At 40.8% G+C, this 20,879-nt stretch overlaps 1 protein-coding gene and 1 long non-coding RNA gene across 5 annotated transcripts; one reads left to right on the plus strand and one right to left on the minus strand.

Annotated features, from left to right (window-relative positions):
• Positions 1 to 1,716: 1,716 nt before the first annotated feature.
• On the minus strand, positions 1,717 to 20,151 carry LOC103138367 (collagen, type VI, alpha 2). Of its 4 annotated transcripts, none has more exons than XM_007552529.2 (32): positions 19,949 to 20,151; positions 15,463 to 15,578; positions 15,279 to 15,379; positions 13,590 to 13,733; positions 11,593 to 11,961; positions 11,491 to 11,511; positions 11,336 to 11,401; positions 11,152 to 11,250; positions 11,036 to 11,062; positions 10,878 to 10,904; positions 10,739 to 10,783; positions 10,593 to 10,646; positions 10,453 to 10,515; positions 10,315 to 10,377; positions 10,184 to 10,237; positions 10,062 to 10,097; positions 9,908 to 9,970; positions 9,730 to 9,792; positions 9,542 to 9,604; positions 9,405 to 9,467; positions 9,274 to 9,324; positions 9,090 to 9,188; positions 8,949 to 9,011; positions 8,825 to 8,860; positions 8,694 to 8,739; positions 8,465 to 8,617; positions 8,284 to 8,378; positions 7,509 to 7,690; positions 7,222 to 7,400; positions 7,079 to 7,117; positions 3,262 to 3,596; positions 1,717 to 2,667 (listed from the first exon to the last, which is right to left on the minus strand). In XM_007552529.2, exons 2-32 carry the CDS (start codon positions 15,539 to 15,541, stop codon positions 2,401 to 2,403), a joined length of 3,045 nt encoding a protein of 1,014 aa, XP_007552591.1. In that variant the 5' UTR covers positions 15,542 to 15,578; positions 19,949 to 20,151; the 3' UTR covers positions 1,717 to 2,400. The 4 variants fall into 4 exon arrangements, with proteins under 4 accessions (XP_007552591.1, XP_016527259.1, XP_007552590.1 ...); XM_016671773.1 differs by having other exon boundaries at positions 15,463 to 15,549; positions 19,940 to 20,151; XM_007552528.2 differs by lacking the exon at positions 19,949 to 20,151 and adding an exon at positions 15,720 to 16,215.
• Positions 5,381 to 6,078, plus strand: LOC107836319 (uncharacterized). The gene is made up of 2 exons (XR_001662201.1): positions 5,381 to 5,719; positions 5,954 to 6,078. It is a non-coding gene; the product is annotated as an uncharacterized LOC107836319 (long non-coding RNA).
• Positions 20,152 to 20,879: the final 728 nt, after the last annotated feature.

Raw genomic sequence — 20,879 nt, forward strand, 5'->3', positions numbered from 1 at the left:
TCAGATCCTTTTGGAGCCATCTATTTAACTGAGATTTGCAATTCTGTATTGTGTTCTCTATGTTAGCGGTTTCACTAAGTTTAGCATCTCTGGTTATTAAAATTCCAAGATATTTAACTGAAGATTTAATGGGAATACTATAAGCTTATGTCAAATCAGAGCCATGAATCACCATCAGTTCACACTTCTGCAGGTTTAAGGTTAATCTTGATGCTTTGGAGAAAGTATTAAAAAACTCCAGAACTTTAGAGGTTTGGTCTAGAGACTCTTCAAAAAAACCGGCATCATCAGCGAGTTGATTGATTATAATTTGGTCATCAAAAATCTTCAACTTAGGTATATTTGAGTTTTTTATTAAGATACTCATCACTTCAACGGCCAAGATGAAGAGAAAGAGGGAAATATTGCAACCCCGTTTTTCTCCCCTGTTAATGGTGAAACATGGAGACGTACCGTGTGGAAGTGCAACTGAACTTGTGGTGCCGTTATAAAAGCTTTCAATTATTCTACAAAAGTTAGGCCCAAATCCAAACAAGTGTAAAACTTTGAAAAGAAACCGATACTCCAACAAGTCAAAGGCTTTGTAGAAGTCTGGGAAAAGAATGAAGCCTTTATCCTCAATCAGGTTACTGTACTCAAGTAAATCCTGCACCAGTCAGATGTTATTGTGTATAAATCGTTTGGACATAAAACCTGCCTCAGTTTCAGAAATAACATCCTTAAGCCCAGACTTTAATCTATTTGTGTAGATGTATGTCAATAGTTTATAATCACAGTTTAGAAGAGTAGTCGGACCATAGTTGTCTAGAACCTTGTTGTCTCTTCCTAGTTTTGGTATAAGGGTGATAAAGCCTTGCTTCATGCTGTGTGGAAGTGAATTATTACATAAGATCTCTATACAAACCTGGAATATAAATTATCTTAGATAAACCCAGAAATGTCTATAGAACTTGTCTGTAAGACCATCAGGGCCGGGGATTTATCCAGTTTCAAGCACATGATGGCGCTGTCTAGTTCTTCCATATTAATGTCTTTGTCACAGTTTTCCTTGAAATCCTCAGAGATTTGAGGGACGAAGTCTTTGACTTGGTCTAGCAGAAGGTCGCAGTCTGGGGTTGAAAAGGAGGAGCGATAAAGGTTTTGATAAAAGTTGCTAATTTCTTTGGCAATTAGAATTTGGTCCGTACATTCATTGTTGTTAATAATAAAGGATTGAATGTGATTTTGAACTTGTCTTCTCTTTTCCAATCTGCAGAAGTATGAACTGTTTTTCTCCCCTTCCTCAATCCATTTAGCTCTGGACCTGACAAAAGCTCACCGGGCCTTTCTTTCGTAGATGGAATCTAATTTAGCTTGTAGAGTCAGGAGGTTATTTTTGTCAGCCTCAGTCCAAATATATTGGAAATAATACAATGGTACAACAATGCATCCTGCATTAATGCCCGCTGTATTTCAGAATTATGAAATAATTCAGCTATTGAGATGGAAGCCTGTAATTTGACTGATTATTGCTGGACTTTAAAGCTGTAAAGTTTTAAGAGCATCAAAACACATCTGGCTATTAAATTGTGTGCTCTACTGTCTCTCTCATAACAAGTCCTCTTTATCAAAACCTAGTTGTATTCATTTTATATTCTGAACCACTTCGCCAGGATGAAATACGAAATGGAACGATGGTAATACATTATAATGATGTTACAAATACAAAACACAGTGTTGGGGTCACACTTTGGTCTTTATTTGAACCTTCTAGACAGATTTTATTGATTCCCGGTCTGTTCCTGCTTGGCATTCATCTGGAAGATTTCTTAGTCAGAACAACATTTAGTTTATTTTTTTGTTGTTGTTTATCTCCAGAATAAATGACACAAATAACAGTACAATATGAATTTTTCAGAACATCCCAGATACTGTTTAGCACCATTAATGTAAATACTAACCTTTTTAAAGAAATAGTGTGTGTAAGTTTGGGTCAAAGAGAAAATGACAGATAAGAGTTTGTTCCTGTAAGCTGAACATTATACAAAAAAACAGAAACAAAAAAAAAAAAAAGATGTAAAACCTGTAGTGTGCTTGGTTACTACTCAATAATCACAAATTTCTCCTGTGGCATACCTACTGTAGCAGTGCTGACAAGACGTGTAAATGGACACATTGGTTCTGGAAGTGTGTAAAGAGTCGGACCTGAATAGGCTCCTTTCAATTTTGCAAGCAAATTTTCTTCCCGAACACAACACAATATAGAGCCACCTCAGTGCTTTTTTTTTATCCAGGAATGATAATGGTCACAGAGTTACATCTGGTGCCTCTGCGTGGGTTTTACATGTTAGACCGAAGGAGCTGGTCCCTCTGTCCTTCAATGGCTTCTAACGCTATTGTGCAGAGCACTGCAGTTCCTCACTAGCAAATCCAGCGGATGAAGCGCTCAAAGAAAGCAGATTTGCCCAGCACGAAGAAGTCGTCGCCCCTAAAGATGGCAGATGAGTCTCCCATTGACACCTGGCGCAGCACCTCTTCGTCGGTGTCGCCTCCCAAAGCGATCACCGTGGGAACGCCTTCCACTCTCTTCATGGCCTGCACGCCCTCGTCCAGTTGGTCGGTGGACGTTATTCCATCTGTGATGAAGACGAAGGCCAATTCAGCGTTGCGCCGGGATAGCCGTTGATTCTGCAAATGCGAAAGCGGGAGAGGGGGCTTAGCATTTGAGAAAAATTTAGCATTTGAGAAAGGCATTCGGGTCACGCATTTTGTAAAAATGTCGGGTCCAAACAGATGAGAATTTACTGCAGCAATGACAGGATTCACCAGCTAGCAAATCATGTAGCTTTTAGCTGGTAGAAGAGACAATTTCCTTTTTTCCAAAGTCCAAGTCTAGTTTCTTGGCCTAGTAGTGCCATTGTAAACAGAAAAAAAAAGTTTTCTGTCAAGTTTCTACCAAAAAAACTCAAAGATTTGTAGATTAATCTTAGAAATGTACTAGACAAAACAAGGACATTTCTGAGATCCAAAAGTCAAAAATTTACAAAAATTTTTTGAATAATTTAGAGATTAATCTCAGAAAATGGACTAAACAGGGATGTTGTGAATTCACGCATAGAGTCCATATACTTAGGTGACACCAGGAACGTGTTTGAAGGCAACATGTAAGTGAATCACAACAGACAATACATTTGCACATCAGTAGGTAGACATGCCTACTGAAAATGATTGATTGTTAGACCAAATCCACTGTCATACCCTGTTTGTGTGAACGAACAGTACCTGTCTGATCACCAGGTTGTTTACAGCATAGATGATGGCGTTGCCCAAAGCAGACGAGGAGTCCAAATAGTTCACAGCTGCCAGCGAATCCACGATGACGGTGAGATTATGAGTGAGCGGGAACTCTTCTTTGTGGTCTCCCGCACTGCCGAACTGCACCAGAGCCAGACGGGCCTTGGTGTCGTCGGTCGGGCCGTTGGCCAGGGTCAGGCGGCGGGCCACATTCTCGATGAACTCTTTGGCCCGGAGGTGGTTCTCCAGGCCCATCCTCTCCGAACCGTCCAACATGAAGATCACGTCCACCGGCCTCTGCACACAACTAGCCACAGCTGGCTCTGAAACAGACCCCCACGCACGCGCACACACACACACACACACACACACACGCACGCACGCACACACACACAGCGTAGTGTTCAGTCAGCAACAGCTGGAGCACAGATGTTCAAAAAGTTAAGGCTGAGAAAATACAATAACATGCAACAACTCTTTACATGCTGGCGTCGATCAAGGCTATTAATGTTCAACAAAAACAGTGCTGTTTGAGTTTGCTCTGCCATTTTTTTTTTATTTCTTGCCAACACATAAGGATTGATTACATTTTGTTTTATTTATAACATTGTTCACATCTGATAGACGCAGTCACTGAGCTGGTAAAGTAACATTTGGTTAAAGCTACAAGGTGGTCAATTCTTTCTAGTCATCAGACTTCATAGACCAAGCCACATGCTGTAAAAGTCATGCACCAGCCAGGAGTATAATGTACAATATTTCCGTCTCTGTCCGAGCCAAGCACATCACCCAAACATACACATACAAAGGCCTCTGACTCATATACAAAATAATGTGAAATGTATTTATAGACCTGGTATTTTCCATGTGCAATTACTTGTAGCCACCATAAAACACTCACAGGGAATAAAAGTAAAGGCTGTAACCATGGATATGTGCAAAACAGCAAAAAAAAAAAAAAAAGAGAAAAAAGTAGGGAAACATTTCGAGTGATTCATAAAGCTCATGATTCACAGTGGAAATGAGGCTTCATTACAGGGCCATTGTGCAAAAGTAACATGAACGGGTCTACAGTCGACACCATCCATTTTAACTCAAAATAGCTTTCGACTAATATGCTAAAAAAAATAATAATAATATGTGTATGAAATTAACATGTTTCTCAAGGAGACAAAAAACGCGTTATGACTGCATGTTAGGGTCATTGTAGACGGATAAAAAGGAAGAGGAGGAAATTTTTTGCTAAAAAGTCAAAAATTTTGAGATTAGTCTCAAATGTGCAAATTTCTGAGATTGAAGTGGAAAATTTGCTATGAAAACAGACAATTTCTAGAAGTTTTCTTTTGAAATTTCTGATTTTGACATGTGGAAAATTCCTCTCACTCCCTAAGAAAAATCTGAAATTTTGAGATTAATCTCAGGATTTTGCTAGAAACAACTTGGAAATTTCTAAGTATCAAAAGGGGAAAAAATTTAGGAAATTTTAGATAAAAAAAAAAATTATTAGAAAATGTCAGTGTTTTTCTTTTGCTGGAAAATGACGTCTTTTTTTTTAAATCTACAACGGCCCTAATACACCGTCATAGGAGAGAGAGCCTAATTTACATTTTGAATTCTTTTTCTTCGTCACATTTGCACAAAAACACACAAGTTTGCTCTCAAAGCTTCATGCAGTTCATTTCATTGGCCTATAAATGTATTATTGCACCTTCAAAATAAAAAACAAAATGATTTAAACACAAATCAAGTCATTTTAGCAAGCTTATTATTAGTCAAGGTCATTGAGGCGAGGTAGCATGGTTAGCACTGTAGCACTAACAAAGCCCCAGGGCTTTCTCGGGGTCTCCCATAAGGTCGCCATAGACATATTTAAATGAGTCGATGAACAGCTTGGTCCACTGCTCCCTGTCCACTCCCTGGGAGAGTTTGGCTCTCTGGGCTGTGTACGCCATGGTTGCTATGCCAACCGGATACTGCTGCTTGTTCAGGTTGCTCAGCAGGCCGGCCACACTCTCCAGTGAGGTGGGGACTAAAAGGGGGCTGCCTTCTTCGGCCAGTGGCTTCCAGGGGGGCGGGGCTTCCCCCAGAGTGACGCCCCCTCCTGCAACAAGTGGGTGGAACAACATTGTGGGCAGGGCGTCCCACGAATGCATCAACAGAACCAGTTATGGCGCTGGAGGTACACCGAGTTGGTCTAAAACGAGTTAATCACATCTGAACAAGCATAAATGTGAGCAACGAAAGCAGACATGAGCATCGTTCCAAATGTTACACTGGAAAAACAGAGGTGAAAAGTTTGCAGCTGTTCAATTTTATGTTTTAAAGTTGAGAAACTTGAATTACCTTCAAATTCTGACAATAGTCCTGTAAACCCATTTTATTTCATCTTATGCCTTTTGAGGCCTAACAGGGCCGGCCAGAGGTATAAACAAACTTTAAACCAGGGGTCACCAACTTCAGTCCTTGAGGGCTACCATCCTGTAACTTTTAGATGCGTCTCTGCTCAAACACACCTGGATCAAATAAACTGCTCGTTTCCAGCCTGTTGCAGAGAGAAATGAATGCTGAGGGAATTCAGACATTTTGGAGCAGAGGTGAATCTAAAAGTTGCAGGATGGCAGCCCTTGAGGACTGGAGTTGGTGCCCCTGCTTTAAACAAACAAACTATAAACAAACGGAGGGCTGTTTAGTGCCCTCTGTTGGTCTGAATGACCCTCAAGCTGCAGTATAAAAAAATTATTTTTTTACACATTTGTTGAAACTGTCACTATGTCGTGACATTACGTATGAAACAGATAATGTATGAAAAAAAAAATCAAGCTCCTCTGCCTTTTCCCAGTGCTAATTAGAAACAACCAATCAGAGCCAGGAGGAGGGTTTTATCTCTGTCAATCATGCCCATTGGCATGCGCTCACCTTCCCATACTTCCCCCTGCTCTTGACTACCACTGCAGCTTCTCCTTGTCAACATAGCATGTCACGAATGCTAAGGCTAGTTAGCATAGCCACCGATGACGGCAGTCAAACGTTTTTTCTGTAACAATAAGTTGTTTCTCCACCATTCGCACATTCAGCAACGCGTTCATGAGGTTGATCCTTTTGCAGATTATCTATCTCATATTATACTGTCATGACATGGTGACAGTTTTAAGAAATATGTAAAAAAAAAAAACATGTATTTTTATTAAAGTTACGAGCTGCAGCTTTAACGACACATTGGCAAACTAAACAGTTATACATGTATTAGATTCTTATAAATGAATTCAAAACGTAGAATTCACAAATATTAACTCATTAAACACAACAGAGTGATATTTTAGTTTTAATTTAGATGGATATGGCTTATATTAAATTAAAGCAAAACTTTTTTCTTAGATGAGCCACAAAAAGGCTGCGATTGTCCATATTGGTTTATTATTTTTTTCTACTAGGCATTTTCCCTCCACTCAACTTTCCATTAACGTACTTGGATACAACACTCCGTAGACTCTTTAGCAATGGCCTTTTCTGGTTTACCTTTTTTGAGGAGAGAGAAAAACAAGCAGTCTTCCCTACGATTAAGTAGGCCAAGAGTTCTGTGCTATGTCTAATACTCAACATTTCTGAGAAATTGAGTTTTCCATAATTATAAATGTTAACAGACATTGTAATATGTCACTCTGCATAATCGATCTTTAAAATACTGGCATTCCACGTAACAAACCAGAATCAGGCCTTCAAATGAAATGCTGGTCCAACCCTGCAAAAAAACAAACAAAAAACAAAAAACCCCATACCTAGAAGCATCGAATAAGACTGGTCTTACCTGATTTACATGGAAGATCAGGGCATATGATGACAGGATCTGAGAAAAAAATTAAACAATAACAAACAGTTTATAGACTATCATTGAACTCTCCACCAAGTAGACATGCAGTACATACAGTACTGATCTGCTGTGTGATTTACCAGGGCAGAGCACGGTCTCAATCTTGTCAATGAATTCCTCCGCCACCAGGTCTGCGAATCGCCTCATTCCCATCACTCTGCCCTCCTTCTGGCAGGCAATGCTCTGCAGACTCTCGTTCTCCTCGACCTGCTCAAACATGTCCCCGATGCCGATGGCACTCACGTCGACGCCCGGGTGACTGTCCACGCGGATCGATACGGACGAAAACAAAAACAAGCTCTGAGATAAGGCTCTTTTTGCGCAACGTCACAGTCCCACATTTTAAGACACAGAACAGCAGTCGCACTTGCACAGATATGGCAGCAGTCTGTCGTCGTCTCTTGGGTCAAAGCGACCGTCTGTAATCACGACCACCGTGACGTTGGCTTTGGCTCGGCGGCTGTCCCTGATCAGGTGGTCGTAGGCAAACTTAAGAGCAGATGGAGTCCAGGTTCCTCCTGCGATCCACTCTAACCGCTTCACAGCTTCCTGGACAGGAAGGGGGAAGAGGATGGTGGCAATGGATTTGTTAAAAATGGACACAAAAAGCCACACAATGTATATCTACGACAATATTTCTGAATTGCAATTTTTAGCTTTAGTACTTGTTTAGTAAAGTAACGTGTGCTTATATCCCTATCTGCCTCATAAGGGGCCTCAGAGGTTTTGATGCATAGAATCCAGTTCCAGATGTATGGAAATACAGGATGATACTGGGTGATACTTAAGACAACATCTCCTCCAAGCAGATACGGAATATTTTAGATGGTTTGTGAAATAGCTTAAAAAGTTTTTGAGCAGTTTCTAGTGCAGATAAGTCCAAGTGTTGTTGGAGCATTCAGTAACACATCAAGTATAAATAGCACCAAAGCAAAAAATCAAAAGCAGGGTGTCCTTGAAGACAAAGTAGAGAGATACATGAATCTGGTGTCAGATCTGATCTCTGTTTAACTTCCTTCAGCCATATGTGAAAATAGACCTGATCAGCTCATACAGCCAACAGGATGGAAGAGCCATCTGCTAAATATAAACTTTTCTGTAATGTATGTCAGTGTTTATTTCTGTTCCAGTGTTGGTGAAACCTTAAATGCCGTCAGTGAGTTGATGTTGCTGTCATTGAGATTGATTGCTTGGAAGGTCCCATTGTGGCTGTACTGCACCACACCGACCCTTGTGCCTGTGAAAGCAGAGGGCCTTCTTGTTAGAGTGCTTCAATTCACAATCACTTTTGGAAGTGTTGGCATTGCACTTTGACATCTGAACCTGTTTCGGACTGTGGGTCCTTGGCAAAAGATCCCAGTCTGTTGATGGTGTTGATGACAAAGTTCTTTTCCAGGGTGAAGTTGGTGAGTCCCACAGACTCTGAGCTGTCAATGACAAAGACGATATCCAGGGCCCCGCAGCGTTTCTCGCAGTCTGGAGATTTAAAAATAATGCAACCAATAAGTAATAAACATAAAACAGAGGTTAGATGCTTCTACACTAAACTCACCACAGCAGCCACACGTCTCTCTGATGTAGTTCATGACATCACATTCCTGCGGGCGAAAACACAATCATGACCTTTAAAACCTCTGAGTTTGTTTCATTCACTGATAAAACTGTAATTAGATGTGTTCTCACAGTAAGCCCGGGATCTCCCTCTGGACCTGGATCTCCCTGTCGAGGAAGACAACTTAAATTTACCTTTGGAATCTGTTTTGCTAAGAATACCACTCTAGGTGCCTAACGTCATTTGTTGACTTACATCTCGACCAGGACCTCCTCTGGGTCCTCTTAGCCCTGGTTCCCCTGTGGGCCCTGGTTCACCCTGATGAAGGCAAAGGGCTCACTTAGCTGAGATGCTAAGTAAAACATTATCCATAAATGCATCTTTGAAGTTACTTACTGGCTCTCCTGGAGTTCCTTTATTTCCAGGATCTCCCTTCTGACCACAGTCTCCTCTGCTGCCAGGGGGTCCACGCTTGCCTGGGTCCCCTCTTTCGCCCTACAAATGAGCAGAGACAATCCATGTCAATTGAAGCAACTTGACAACAAAAGGCTGAAGATCTCCAAGTGCCTATGTCTCGTACTGGATCTCCTCTTGGTCCAGGATAGCTAAAGCCAGGTCTTCCAGGATCTCCCTGCCAAGAAAGTAAAAACGCGTATGAAGTAAACAGAGAATGACATTACTGTGGACAAAGACAAATCTACTGCTGGTAACCTTTGGTCCAGGCTGCCCAGACTCTCCTCTTGGTCCCATATCACCAGGGTCTCCTCTGGTGCCCTAAAGTTCAAACAGCGTCAGACGGCATCTCGGGATTTCTTGAGATGATTCGTCAAATGCAGCTTTTAACCTACGTTTTTTCCAGGCTCCCCTGAAGCTCCTGGTGGTCCTCTAGGTCCTGGCAAGCCAGTGTCTCCCTGTTTAGATAAAACACAACGGAAGTTACATTGAAAGTTAAAGTATATTAATGAGACATTGAAAGTTAAAGTATATTAATGAGGACATACCGTTGACCTTCATCTAATAAAATGGGTCTTTCTACCTTTGCACCTTTGCTTCCTGGTTCTCCAGGGACTCCTCTCAAGCCCTCTGGTCCCATTTCGCCCTGAAATGATATCACATCGGTCTTCATCTGGATGCTGCAATATGGGAGGAAAGTTCTACAAAAATCCTTAGAAACTCTGTAGAAAGTTCTTACAAATGGGTGTGTGAACACCTACCTTCTCTCCCTTGGTACCATCTGGTCCAGGTTCACCTTTGGGCCCATAATCTCCTCTTCTTCCCTAAAAAAACCCCCCAAAAGCCAAGAAGGCCATCAGGCTTTGCAAAGACAGAACATGCACAAAAATATCTGAATATTCTGGATACTCTTACTTCCTCGCCTCGTTTTCCAGGACTTCCAGGGATTCCCTAGAAAACAAAACATGTACAGATCAACCATTCATTGCATTTGACAGTTTGGGTTTGAATGGACTCATCTGTCCTAATCATCTTACAGAGGCTCCTTTAGTTCCAGGAACGCCAGGTGACCCATTACTTCCTCTTTCTCCCTGCAAATGAAACATCAGAGTTTAACCTATTAGCTGAAACAGAAAACATCTGCTTTCTCTGTCCATTTCTGGTTTACCTGTGATCCATCTTCTCCAGGCGGGCCAGGGGGACCGGCTCTTCCTGGGCGCCCAGGGTCACCCTGGAAACAATGAGGCAGTTTTTAACAGTGACCTGCAAGAGTGAGAGGTAAGGGTTTTACAACCAAATGTGTTACCTTCTCCCCATCAGTTCCTGGAGGACCACGTTCGCCGACATCTCCTGGATGACCATCGGGACCCTGGAAACCATTTGATTCTGATCATAAATTGACTATAAAGATGCTCAAATGGCCTTCGATGATGATAAGTGTCATACTCTGTCGCCTGGGTCTCCTTTGCAGCCTGGGGCACCAATCCGTCCAAGTTTTCCCTGAAAGTAGGGAAAAGTTGCAAAATAAGTGTGTCACCAAAGAACTCTAGAGGTAGTTTTAAAAGATTACAAGCTCTGTGGTAAAACTTTACCTTTTGTCCATCGGTTCCGTTACGTCCTGGAATACCAGCCACACCCTATTGGCAATAAACAGACCCGGTTAGAGAAACTGAGACTGGTTGAAAACCAGTACTAATAGGTAACAAGTTTGAAATCATCAACCAAACCTACCTTTTTGCCCTGAGTTCCAATCTCCCCCTGTATTCAGACAGATTGAAAAAAATGCTTATCAATTATTATTATTATAGCATCAGCAGAGTGAATCCTGAACACCTTTATCAGAGCAAGAAGATCTTTTGAATCCCCACAAAACCAAGTTGAAGTCTCACCTTCTCGCCTTTTGAACCAGGTTCACCCTATGAAGAGAGGAAAAAGGAAAACCACTTCATAAAATGTTAGTACTCGTCAAAGCTCAGTTAAAATCCAGTTGGTGAGACCCTCCCACCTTGATACCAGGCTGACCAATGGGACCTTCAATGCCGGGGTCTCCTGGGCGACCTCTTTCACCCTTTAGTCCTGCTTCACCGTTGTCTCCTTTAGCTCCCTGGTCAACAAGTTAAAACATGATCAGCGAAGGAAAGCGGCTGAAATATGTCGAGATCATGTGAGTGTGTATGTGGAAAACTCACTTTCTGTCCTCTGTGCCCTTTTGGACCAGGTTGCCCTTTTGTCTCCAGGCACGACACATTATAACACTAGTGACGCAAAAATAAAGTGGTGAGTGAGAACGTAACTGCCTACTTTAGATATTTCAAAGATAGTACTAGTAACAGTCCAGTCTTACGTCTACGAATGCCATATGTCTCTGTAAAGAAGAAGAAGAAACTGTCAGGCCGAGAGGTAAAATCAATTAAGTTTAATGTGTGAACGTATGTTTGAGCATTACCATTGTCTTGATAATGCGGTCAATCGTTGCGGTGTGTATGGTTGGTCTGCCTTTGCTAAGGTCCACAGCCATGAAGTCGTCCCTGAAGACCGACGCCGGGGAGTTGGCAATCTCTTTCAGTCCCGTCTCCTCGATGTTCGTCGATGCCGCCACGGCAAACACCCTGATGCCCTTATCACGCGCGTCTTCCGCCGAGACCTTGATGCCCCCACACGGGTTTCCAGTCACGTGGCCGTCAGTGATGACCACAGCGAACCGCAGGGGTGTGACACTTGAAGCGGGTCCAAGCAGCATCTCCTCGGACATTCTTCGGAGAGCGCAGTCGATGTAGGTCCCTTTTCCAAGGTACTTCTCAATTCTCACAAGAGACTGGAAAGATAAACAAGCGGATCATCACAAGGTGGAAAAACCTTTGGTGTTATATAGACAGGTTGTGCCCTGAGTATTTCAGAAACTACTAATCTACTGGGATCTTCATGTTGACAGAGAATGGAGCAAACAAAGGAAATTATCCAAGGTGCAGAAGAGGGGCAGACTGATTTCGAATGATTGGAGTGCAAAATGAGCTTAAATATCCAATCATTATAACAAAGATGTTTTCACTACCAATTCAGAATGCAAAACACATTCAGAATGCAAAACACATTGAACCTTGAAGCGGAAAGGCATGGCAACAGAGAGCCTTGAAAGGAGATCTTTCAAGGCTCCTGTCAGCTAAGAACAGGAAACTGGGGTTAAAATGTCCACAGGCTCACTAAAATTGGCTAATAATTATAAATCTTAGCTTTAAATACAACATTCCTGTAGGTAGGGTCAGACTGTGGAGTAAACAGAATGACAGCAGGGGTCCATCCTGGGTTATATCAGCTGGAGTGATGTGGAGGATTATTTCTTGAGACACTTTGGGTCGGTTAGCATGAACTAAAAGTTGAAATGTTGTTGCTGCTGAGCATATCCACCTGATATCATTAAATCATCTCATTTAACATGATAATAAGTTCAACGTACTCCAACAACCTCCATTCCTGCTAATGCTACTCATCTCAAATATCTTTTTTAAACACAATCAAGGAATAAAACCATCTTTCAAACATGCAATCACTAAAGCTGCACAATATATCGCAAATATAACGTCATCACAATACCAGTGTGTACAAAGTTCATAAAGCACAGGACTGCGTGGACTGCAATAATTTTTGGTTAATATATCCCAAACTTGAATTTTACATGCTAATGTAGCATTTAGCTAGTTGAACATATGGCAATAGATGCCCAAAATGCTAACAGCTATGAAGTGATGGAAGCACAAACGAGAGCAAATTTTATCATTGCAATATTCACCGATATTATCGCTACATTTTCTAATATCACGCAGCCCTAACAACCACCAATGAATAATTTTTTACATTATTATTATTTAACCTTTACTTAAACAACAAAGTGCTTAAAAACAACACAATACCTTTTGCAAGGGAGAACTCGGCTAGGCCATACACAGATTTGTGAAAGGAAACTTTTCCTGAGTTTGGCTATAGATCACCAGCTGCATATGTAATTGTAGGTTGTTGTAAGAATAGTACGGAAATATGTTCAAAAGTTCATGACCTCTGAGAACTTTGAACTGAACAGAGCATTTTATAACATGGAACATCAAACAAATGTAAATTGGGTGGTTAGCTTAGCCAGCTGTAACATCAAACAAACGTGAATTTTAATATGAAGTCTGAGAGGGCTCCAAGCTAATGAACAAAATGATTTATTATTTGTGATCACAAATATTCAAACTTGATAAAACACACAAGATGCTGCTTTGGCATAAGTTAAGAATAACTTTAAATGTTGACATCAGCAACATCTGTGTTTACCTGAAGCTTCAACATGGATGCAGTTAATAGGCCACATTAACACAACACGTCTTTCTAACGTTTAAACAAATATGAATGGGGATTTGTGGAACAGGCCTGTGTGAGTTCGTGTGTGCGTATTGTAGGTCTTACAGAGAGGAACGGGTCCTTTCCTTGGATGGGGCTGAAAACCTCCTGTGTCTGGGAGAAGTGCAGTCCGCCGATAGCCCAGGTGATTGGAACAGCGTTCCGGATTTCTTCATCTTTCAATCGCCGCACAAACTGCTCCGTGAATGACTACGGAAAAGGAGCGACAGAAAACATCATACTACATACAGTACAGGGTGAAAAAAGTGAACAACGTTTCTTTAATGCCTCAAAGAAAGTGGGTGAAAATGAAACACATAACATGACTTCTACAGCTTACGAGAATCCGCCTCTGTGCGGATTTTAGTGTCATTCTTTTGGGAACAAGTACGTTTGATTTAGCAGAAAACTCACATGTCACAGTTGGGATTTACTCACTTGAAAACAGAAATCCGAAAGTGTATCATTAATTAGTTCACTATTATTAAGACGTGCAAAAAAATAATCCCAGGCAGGGATTCAAAACCAGGACTTTCTTGCTGCAAGCTAACATTTGCTGCCAACTGTGGCATGATGGCAGTTTTCAGTGTCTATTTTTCAACAAACTATTTATTCTGGAAAATCTGTCCTATTCCTTTGTGCCTGCCTTCAAAAGCCTGTCAAGTATGTGTGATGACATTCATAAGTCAGAAAATGAAATTAAAGCAGTTTTGCAGCAGCACGGCTGTATCTGCTGAGAGAGTAATACATAAAAAGATTGCAAAAACAGGAACTGTGGCAAACAACGTGGAATGACAGCTGCGAGGAGGAAGGACACAGAGGTCAAAAAAATCTTTATTACTCACTGTTAAGAAATCTGGAGACAATATTTAGAGTGAGAGACTGAATCTGGAAGATGAATTTACTCTGAGGCTTTCACGTTATCAACAAGGATACTAAAAGTTGTGCTTTTGTAAAGCTGAGCGAAAAGATGAAATTACTTAGAGGTAAGGACACAAACAAGAATTTGGCTTCCAAACATTTATTGTGGTATGTCAAGTTTTTACGTTGGTTAATAAAGTAAACCAAAGTAACTGAGTGAGCACTGCTCACTGGTACGGTAGAAAAAGCAGTGCCTGTGAACAATTTTTGTCTTTTTTTAAATTTTATTTATTTCCTCAACTGAATTTATTCAGATTCTCAACAACTTAACGAATCAACGTGACTGCTTTTGATGAGGATTTTGAAATTTAGTTTTTTTTTTTAAATGATTTTTCATTTCACTGACTGAAAATATGGACAAGTTTGAATTTTCAGTTAATTTTTTTGTTGTTTTTAAAGGAATGGCATGTTTTCTTGTCTTTGCCATTTTGAAGAACTGCTGAGGGAATTTGACCTCTGTGCGTTTCATAGATAACATTTGGATTTATTTATATAAAATAATGCCTATCATTGTTCAATGCCCGGTCTAATTAATTATTTAGCAGAAAAATGTTGGATCATTTTGACAATTAATTAACTAGCACAAATTACTAATCAAATATTTACCATGGCAACCTTGATATCTCTATGGTCAATATGCCACATTTCTACACAAGGATTCAACTCCCAGCTGAACTACATTAGAGTCTGGATTAGCTTATGCATAAAGCAGTATATTAAACTGTGATAATTTCACAGCAACAAAATCTTCCTATCTGTGACTAAACTTTATTAACCGTCAGAACTGTGTCCTCTCAGTTCGTCGCTCTGTAAAACAGTGGGTAAAAGACGAACCCGGATGCTTTTCACCAACGCTCCAGGGGGCGACTCCTGCAGCGCGATGGTCTCAGATGTGTCTATGGTGAAGTACAGGTGTATGGGACATTCTCTCCTCTCTGAAAGAAGCACACCAGCGGATGTGGTTAAAACGTGCTTGGCGTTGCACTGTTACTGTTGCCGCGGAGATGGTGGCACTCACGATTGCAGTCTGCTTTCTCGGCGTGAGTCAGGGCTCCGAGGAGAAGGCAGAGCACGACGGTCTCCAACGCCAGCATCATCTTCTTCTTTTTTTTTAAATTCTTCTTCTTCTTCTGTCTAAAACAAAGAAAAAGGAAAAAAAAAAGAAATAAGGCACACCACATGAGCTGACACAAACGTTGCTGCTCTTTCCATGCTGGCAACGTGTTAAAATGTAAAGTGTTAGGAGCAAACTGATAAAATAAAAATTAAACTTGCATTGTTTCCATCTTGGAGCGTTAATTTGTTGTCTATGAAATTCTGAACACAATTTCATCTATTCTCCAAGCCAACTGTTTCAGATTAAAAATCCAGCAAACAATGGCAATGGTTTTTGCAGAGTGAAAAAAATGGCTGCCAAACAATTAGTTACATTAATGATATCATTGAACACTAGTAAAACAGAGTTTAAATTAAAGCCTTAAATGAGAAGCAGCTACCAAACTTCAGCAATAAACTGTAGAAATGCACTCAGCGTCCTGCTTTCAGGTTAGGAAAATATTATTTTCAGGCTGTTTACACAAAAGTAAACTGATTACAGCTACATATTTTGATGAATTTGATTATGTATCCAGCGATAGGCCTCATATTTAGTTTTTAGTCAGTTGATTTCTAAAGTCTACAGATCCTAGAGGATTTCATCTCTGTCACAGTCAGATTAACCTGTACACTATGGCCTTGGACAGTGTTTCCCCAACCCTGGTCTTTAAGACACACTGCTCTGCATGTTTTAGATGTCTCCCTCCTCTAACACACCTGATTTAGATTATTGTAGTTCAGTAAAAGCCTGTTGACCAGCCGTCAATTGAAATCATGTGTGCTGAATCAAGGAAACACCTAAAACATTAAGGGCAGCATGCCTTGAGGGGCAGGCTTGGAAAGAGTTTGTATTACTTATCTGCATATCCAGTCAATAATTGATGTACACGTTGAAGCTGGTATGTAATTTGTTTCTGCCAAATCTGTTTCATGGTCTTCTCTTAAGGAAGACCAGGAAATGTGTGTTGGATGTTTTTGAGATTTTTTTTTAAATCACTCAAACATTTACAATATATTTTCAGTATTTTTGTTTAGGATTTTTTTGTATCAGGACCGCTTTCAGGATGTTGTAAAGTCTTAAATTCATGTGTCTAAAAGTAAAGCCTTAAAATGTCTTAAATTCATTTTTTTAAGTGCCTTCATGGCTGCAGCCCTATAGTCACCTGTCTTCCTTATCTTTGTTTCTTTCTTTGGATGGGTTGTACTGAAATAAATTGTCATGCTTTTATGTAACAATAAAAGCATTCTGATTCTGAAAAACAAGTAAGTTGGTCTTAAATATGTTTTTCACAGGTTTTAAATGTTGTCTTGGCAGAACTATTTAATTTCAAATAATCTATATGTTTTTTTTTGTCATGGGATGTTTCTGTAAGGCAAATGCTTGAATCACATGAAGACATCTTCATTGTATTCTGTGACTCAAGGCTATTGATGATCCACTGCTAACATACTGGTGCTAGCTAGCTAGCTAGCTAGCACCAGTATGTTAGCTAGCTTTGTCTTTCTTGTGTCTGTAGCCTAAAGGCCAAATGCAAATCTATTGCCAGTTGGTTAGACAAAGTTCGTTCATTTCTGTGGAGATACAGGTTTTAAATTACATTCGTAGTGGCCTTAAAAAGTCTTAAATTTGAGTTGGCGAAAACTGCAGAAACCCTGGCTTTACATTGAGGCAGCCACGAGAAGCAAAAAACTAAAGCGGACTCACGCACCTGGACTGGATGAATCTACCCTGATCACAAATTCTTTTAAACAGTTTGTATAGATAGAAAAAGCTGTAATAAAAATATTTATCCCTCCACAGACTTATTATCCTTTTTTTTCCATCCACTCTTAATATTTCAGATCATCAAACTAATTGCAATATGAGACAAAGACAACCGAAGTACATATAAAAAGGCAGTTTTTAAGTAGCTAAACAAAACGTAGCTGCCCCTAGCATTGTGCTAACAAGCAACTAGTATTTCATACACTGGACACATTTTAGGCCACTCTCCTTGTAGAATGGTTTTAATATTCCCAGTTGGGAGGAGTTTGGAATGAATCTGGGCCATGCAGCAGCAGCAACAAGACCAGTCACAACTAAATTTTTGTTTTTGTTTAGCCAATCAGAGGTGGACATAGGGTTGCTTAGTTTACTGTTCACTCATGAATACCATGAGTTTGATCATGGTATTCATGTACGATTCATAGTTCCAACAAATACGTAAAGTAACTCAGTAGTCCAGGTCCAGAAGCAGCAAATGACCACCAGATCATCACACCACCGTCGCGGTGTTTCGACTGACCTTTTTCTGAAACTCTGTATGTTTTATATCAGATATAACTGAACATACACTTTCCAAAAGGGTCCAGTTTTTTTTCTCATTAGTCCTCAGAATATTTTCCACAAATGTCTTGAGGATCATTGAGAGATTTGTGGCAAATGTGGATAAAAAAAAACTGTGGTTTTGTTCTTGGAACTCTATCACGGAACACGAACTCTGACCTTCTCTGAGGAACGTGAGCCCTGCACTGGATTAGATGTTAGTTTTATTTTCCTCTGGATGAATCACTAATGATTCACTGTCTTAAAGGACAGCCATTCCTTTAAGACTCACTGCTCTATAGATAATGGCTCCCATTGTGATTCCCTGGAGTCTCAAACATTTTAAATGGCTTATTAACCATTTTTAGGCTGGAAAAAAAAGGCCAATGTTTCTCAACTGTGCATGAATTTCTATCTTCATGTTATCCAACAAGTTATATTTAAGTGATCATCATTCAAAATCTGCGTTTCTTTTTTGTATTTACTCAGGTTCTTTTTGCCTGACACCAAAATCTGTTTGATAATCTGAAACATTTAAGTTTAACAAAATAAAGAAAGAGAGTAGAAGAAGGGCCCCCAGGTGAGATTATTGAAAGAACCTCCACTGCCTCTGGGGAAATCAGTTTGGACCATTAACAAAAAAGTTTTCTCTCCAAACTTTCTGCCATGAGGGCCAAAGCCTTAAAAATGGTAAATGTTGCATTAAAACTAACCTTTCGTACTTATCTGCTTGGTAATAATTTAAAATCTTTCAATTTGATCAAAGAGAAGAAAATAGTTGGATTTTTGTCGAAAATGAATCTGTGAATCATTGCAGATATAAAACATTTAAAAAAAAGTCCACAGTTTCACAATTTTTGGCAGGTTGATTGTTTTCTTACTTTGAAAAGAAGAAAAATTTACTTTTGGGAAAAAGTAGGCCGATGTTTGTGCTTCTAGTTGCTTCAAAATTAAAATGAATGCAAAAATGTTGCCCTAAAAAATGTCCATCTGCATCAACCACCTATGACCTATGTCAGATTTGCTCCTGTCTCGAGCAAAATCCTACAGAGGGCCGCAAATGGCCCCCAGGCTGCACTTTGGACACCCCTGCACTAGATACAAGAAATATTGTTTCGTTGCACAGATAATCACACAAAATCAAATTAGCACAAACTACAAATTGGTTAGCTTGGCGGTGCAGCCACACAATGATCACTTTGAAAAGGTGGTTGTTTCCTGGACAGCTGCACTTGGATAAAGTCTGTATCAGTTGAAAGAGTGAACGGATGTGTCTTTGGGTGTTTGTATCTTAGCTTCCTACCAAATCCTGAACCATTTGTGACCCAAAGGTTGAAACATCACGTGCAGCGTCCTTTAATACCACAAAAAGTCCAAACTAAGTGCTGCTGGGGAGCAGAAATAGCATGTAAACAATTATCCTCCTGTGTCCCTCTTATTTGTCACTCAGCACAAATCTGAGCAACTTACAGCAAGTAAGTGACAATCACTGAGTTTATGCAATTTACAAAAACCTCAAAACCCTCACGAAAAACAAAATGTCTGCCACTTTAGAGCGAGAAAACACAGGATAATTATCTATCCAGCTTCGAGGATCTTTAATTAAACAACCTACGAACTGATCCTAAACGTTTGAGCCCACATGGAAAGAAATAATCACTTTCCACAAGTTTTCCAAAGGAAGTTTTCTTACTCATCATTCTTAGCTCTCCTTTAATTGTGAATTGTCGACTGACAGATTAAGGGGCCACGCGCTTTGCTGTGGCGCCCTCTCGCGGACAGAAAACAACGCAGTGGAGAGGAGTCGCTCCTGCAAATGTTTTCACTCTTCTCCAAGGAGCCTAATCCAGTCACCTCACTTTGCAAGTGAAAATCACGCACACACAAAAATGCAATCAAGAGAGCAGAGCGAGACACTAAGCTTCAAGAAAGTTTGGAAGTTTTCAGAGGACGTGGATGCTCAGATCAAACTTTAATCAAGCATAAGTTTTGGGTTACATTTCATTAAGAAGCAAAAAGAAGAAGAGACAAATTCGTTCAGATACAGTAAGAGTAAAGACAACCACGTCTGGAGAGCTGTCGTGCGTAAAAGAGCGCAGCTTACCTGGACTCTTGGGCACTTCAAACTTTTACGCAGCGGGGGCCCGCTAAGCTGGTTATGTCCTCATCTCCACAGAAGGGAAAAGGGGGGGAATTCGGGAGGACAACGCGGGAAAGAAAAGCTACGAGATGTGCGCTTACTTCCCGCAGCAGAGAGCCGTCCTCTCGCCCTGCCGTCCCGGTCCAAGCCCCAAGCCAAAAAAAAAAAAAAAAAAAAAAGTCCTGATCCCTCCTCTGAGGAGCGCGCGCGACATACCACAGTGTGCGCCGCTGTCCGCGCGGGGGCGCCCTGGCTCCGTCGGAGCCCGCGTGCACGCGCTCCGTCGGAGCCCGCGTGCACGCGCACTCGCGCACTGTCACGACAGTAAGGTAGCAAGCTCGCGCCAGTAAATTATCAACGACGCCTGAAGGGCCGCTCGCGCGGTGCAGCCTCCGCTCGCGGACGGATTTGACTTCAAACCTGGTTGTGATGCCCGTTTGGCATCAAACGGAATGTGGACGCATGACAAGCCTGGGGGACAGATGCAGAATGCTTAGGACGGACTTTTTTAGTATTATTATCATTATTATTATTGTTGTTGTTGTTGTTGTTGTTGTTGTTGTTGTTATTATGATTTAATCTCAAACATGTGGAGGGTTTGAAGTCGTATAGAACAGGATAGAGGACAGACTGAACGCCGTCAATAAAAAACACACATGCGCACGAATGCTGCGCATGTGTGTTTGTGATTAGTAGGCAGAGTGAGGGGAGTTTACAGCCGGAGTAAACACTTACAGCCCGACCATGAGACTTCTCATCATGTTTGTACATTCGTAGGTGCACCAGTTTTTTTTTTTTTTGTTTTGGTTTCCCCCTCCCCCCCCCATGTGTTTGAATTATTGTCCACATAGTGGGAGGTCTTCCTGTTAGCGTTGAGAAATTTGGCGAATTTGCA

This window comes from Poecilia formosa, unplaced genomic scaffold, assembly GCF_000485575.1.
Source record: "Poecilia formosa unplaced genomic scaffold, Poecilia_formosa-5.1.2 Scaffold49, whole genome shotgun sequence".
NCBI lineage: Eukaryota > Metazoa > Chordata > Actinopteri > Cyprinodontiformes > Poeciliidae > Poecilia > Poecilia formosa.

Coding starts and splice junctions, on each gene's coding strand:
- LOC103138367 (XM_007552528.2), bottom strand. Junction 11,512..11,592: donor ACCGCATTATCAAGACAATG/GTAATGCTCAAA, acceptor TCTTCTTTACAG/AGACATATGGCATTCGTAGA. Junction 10,238..10,314: donor CTGGAGAAGATGGATCACAG/GTAAACCAGAAA, acceptor TTTCATTTGCAG/GGAGAAAGAGGAAGTAATGG.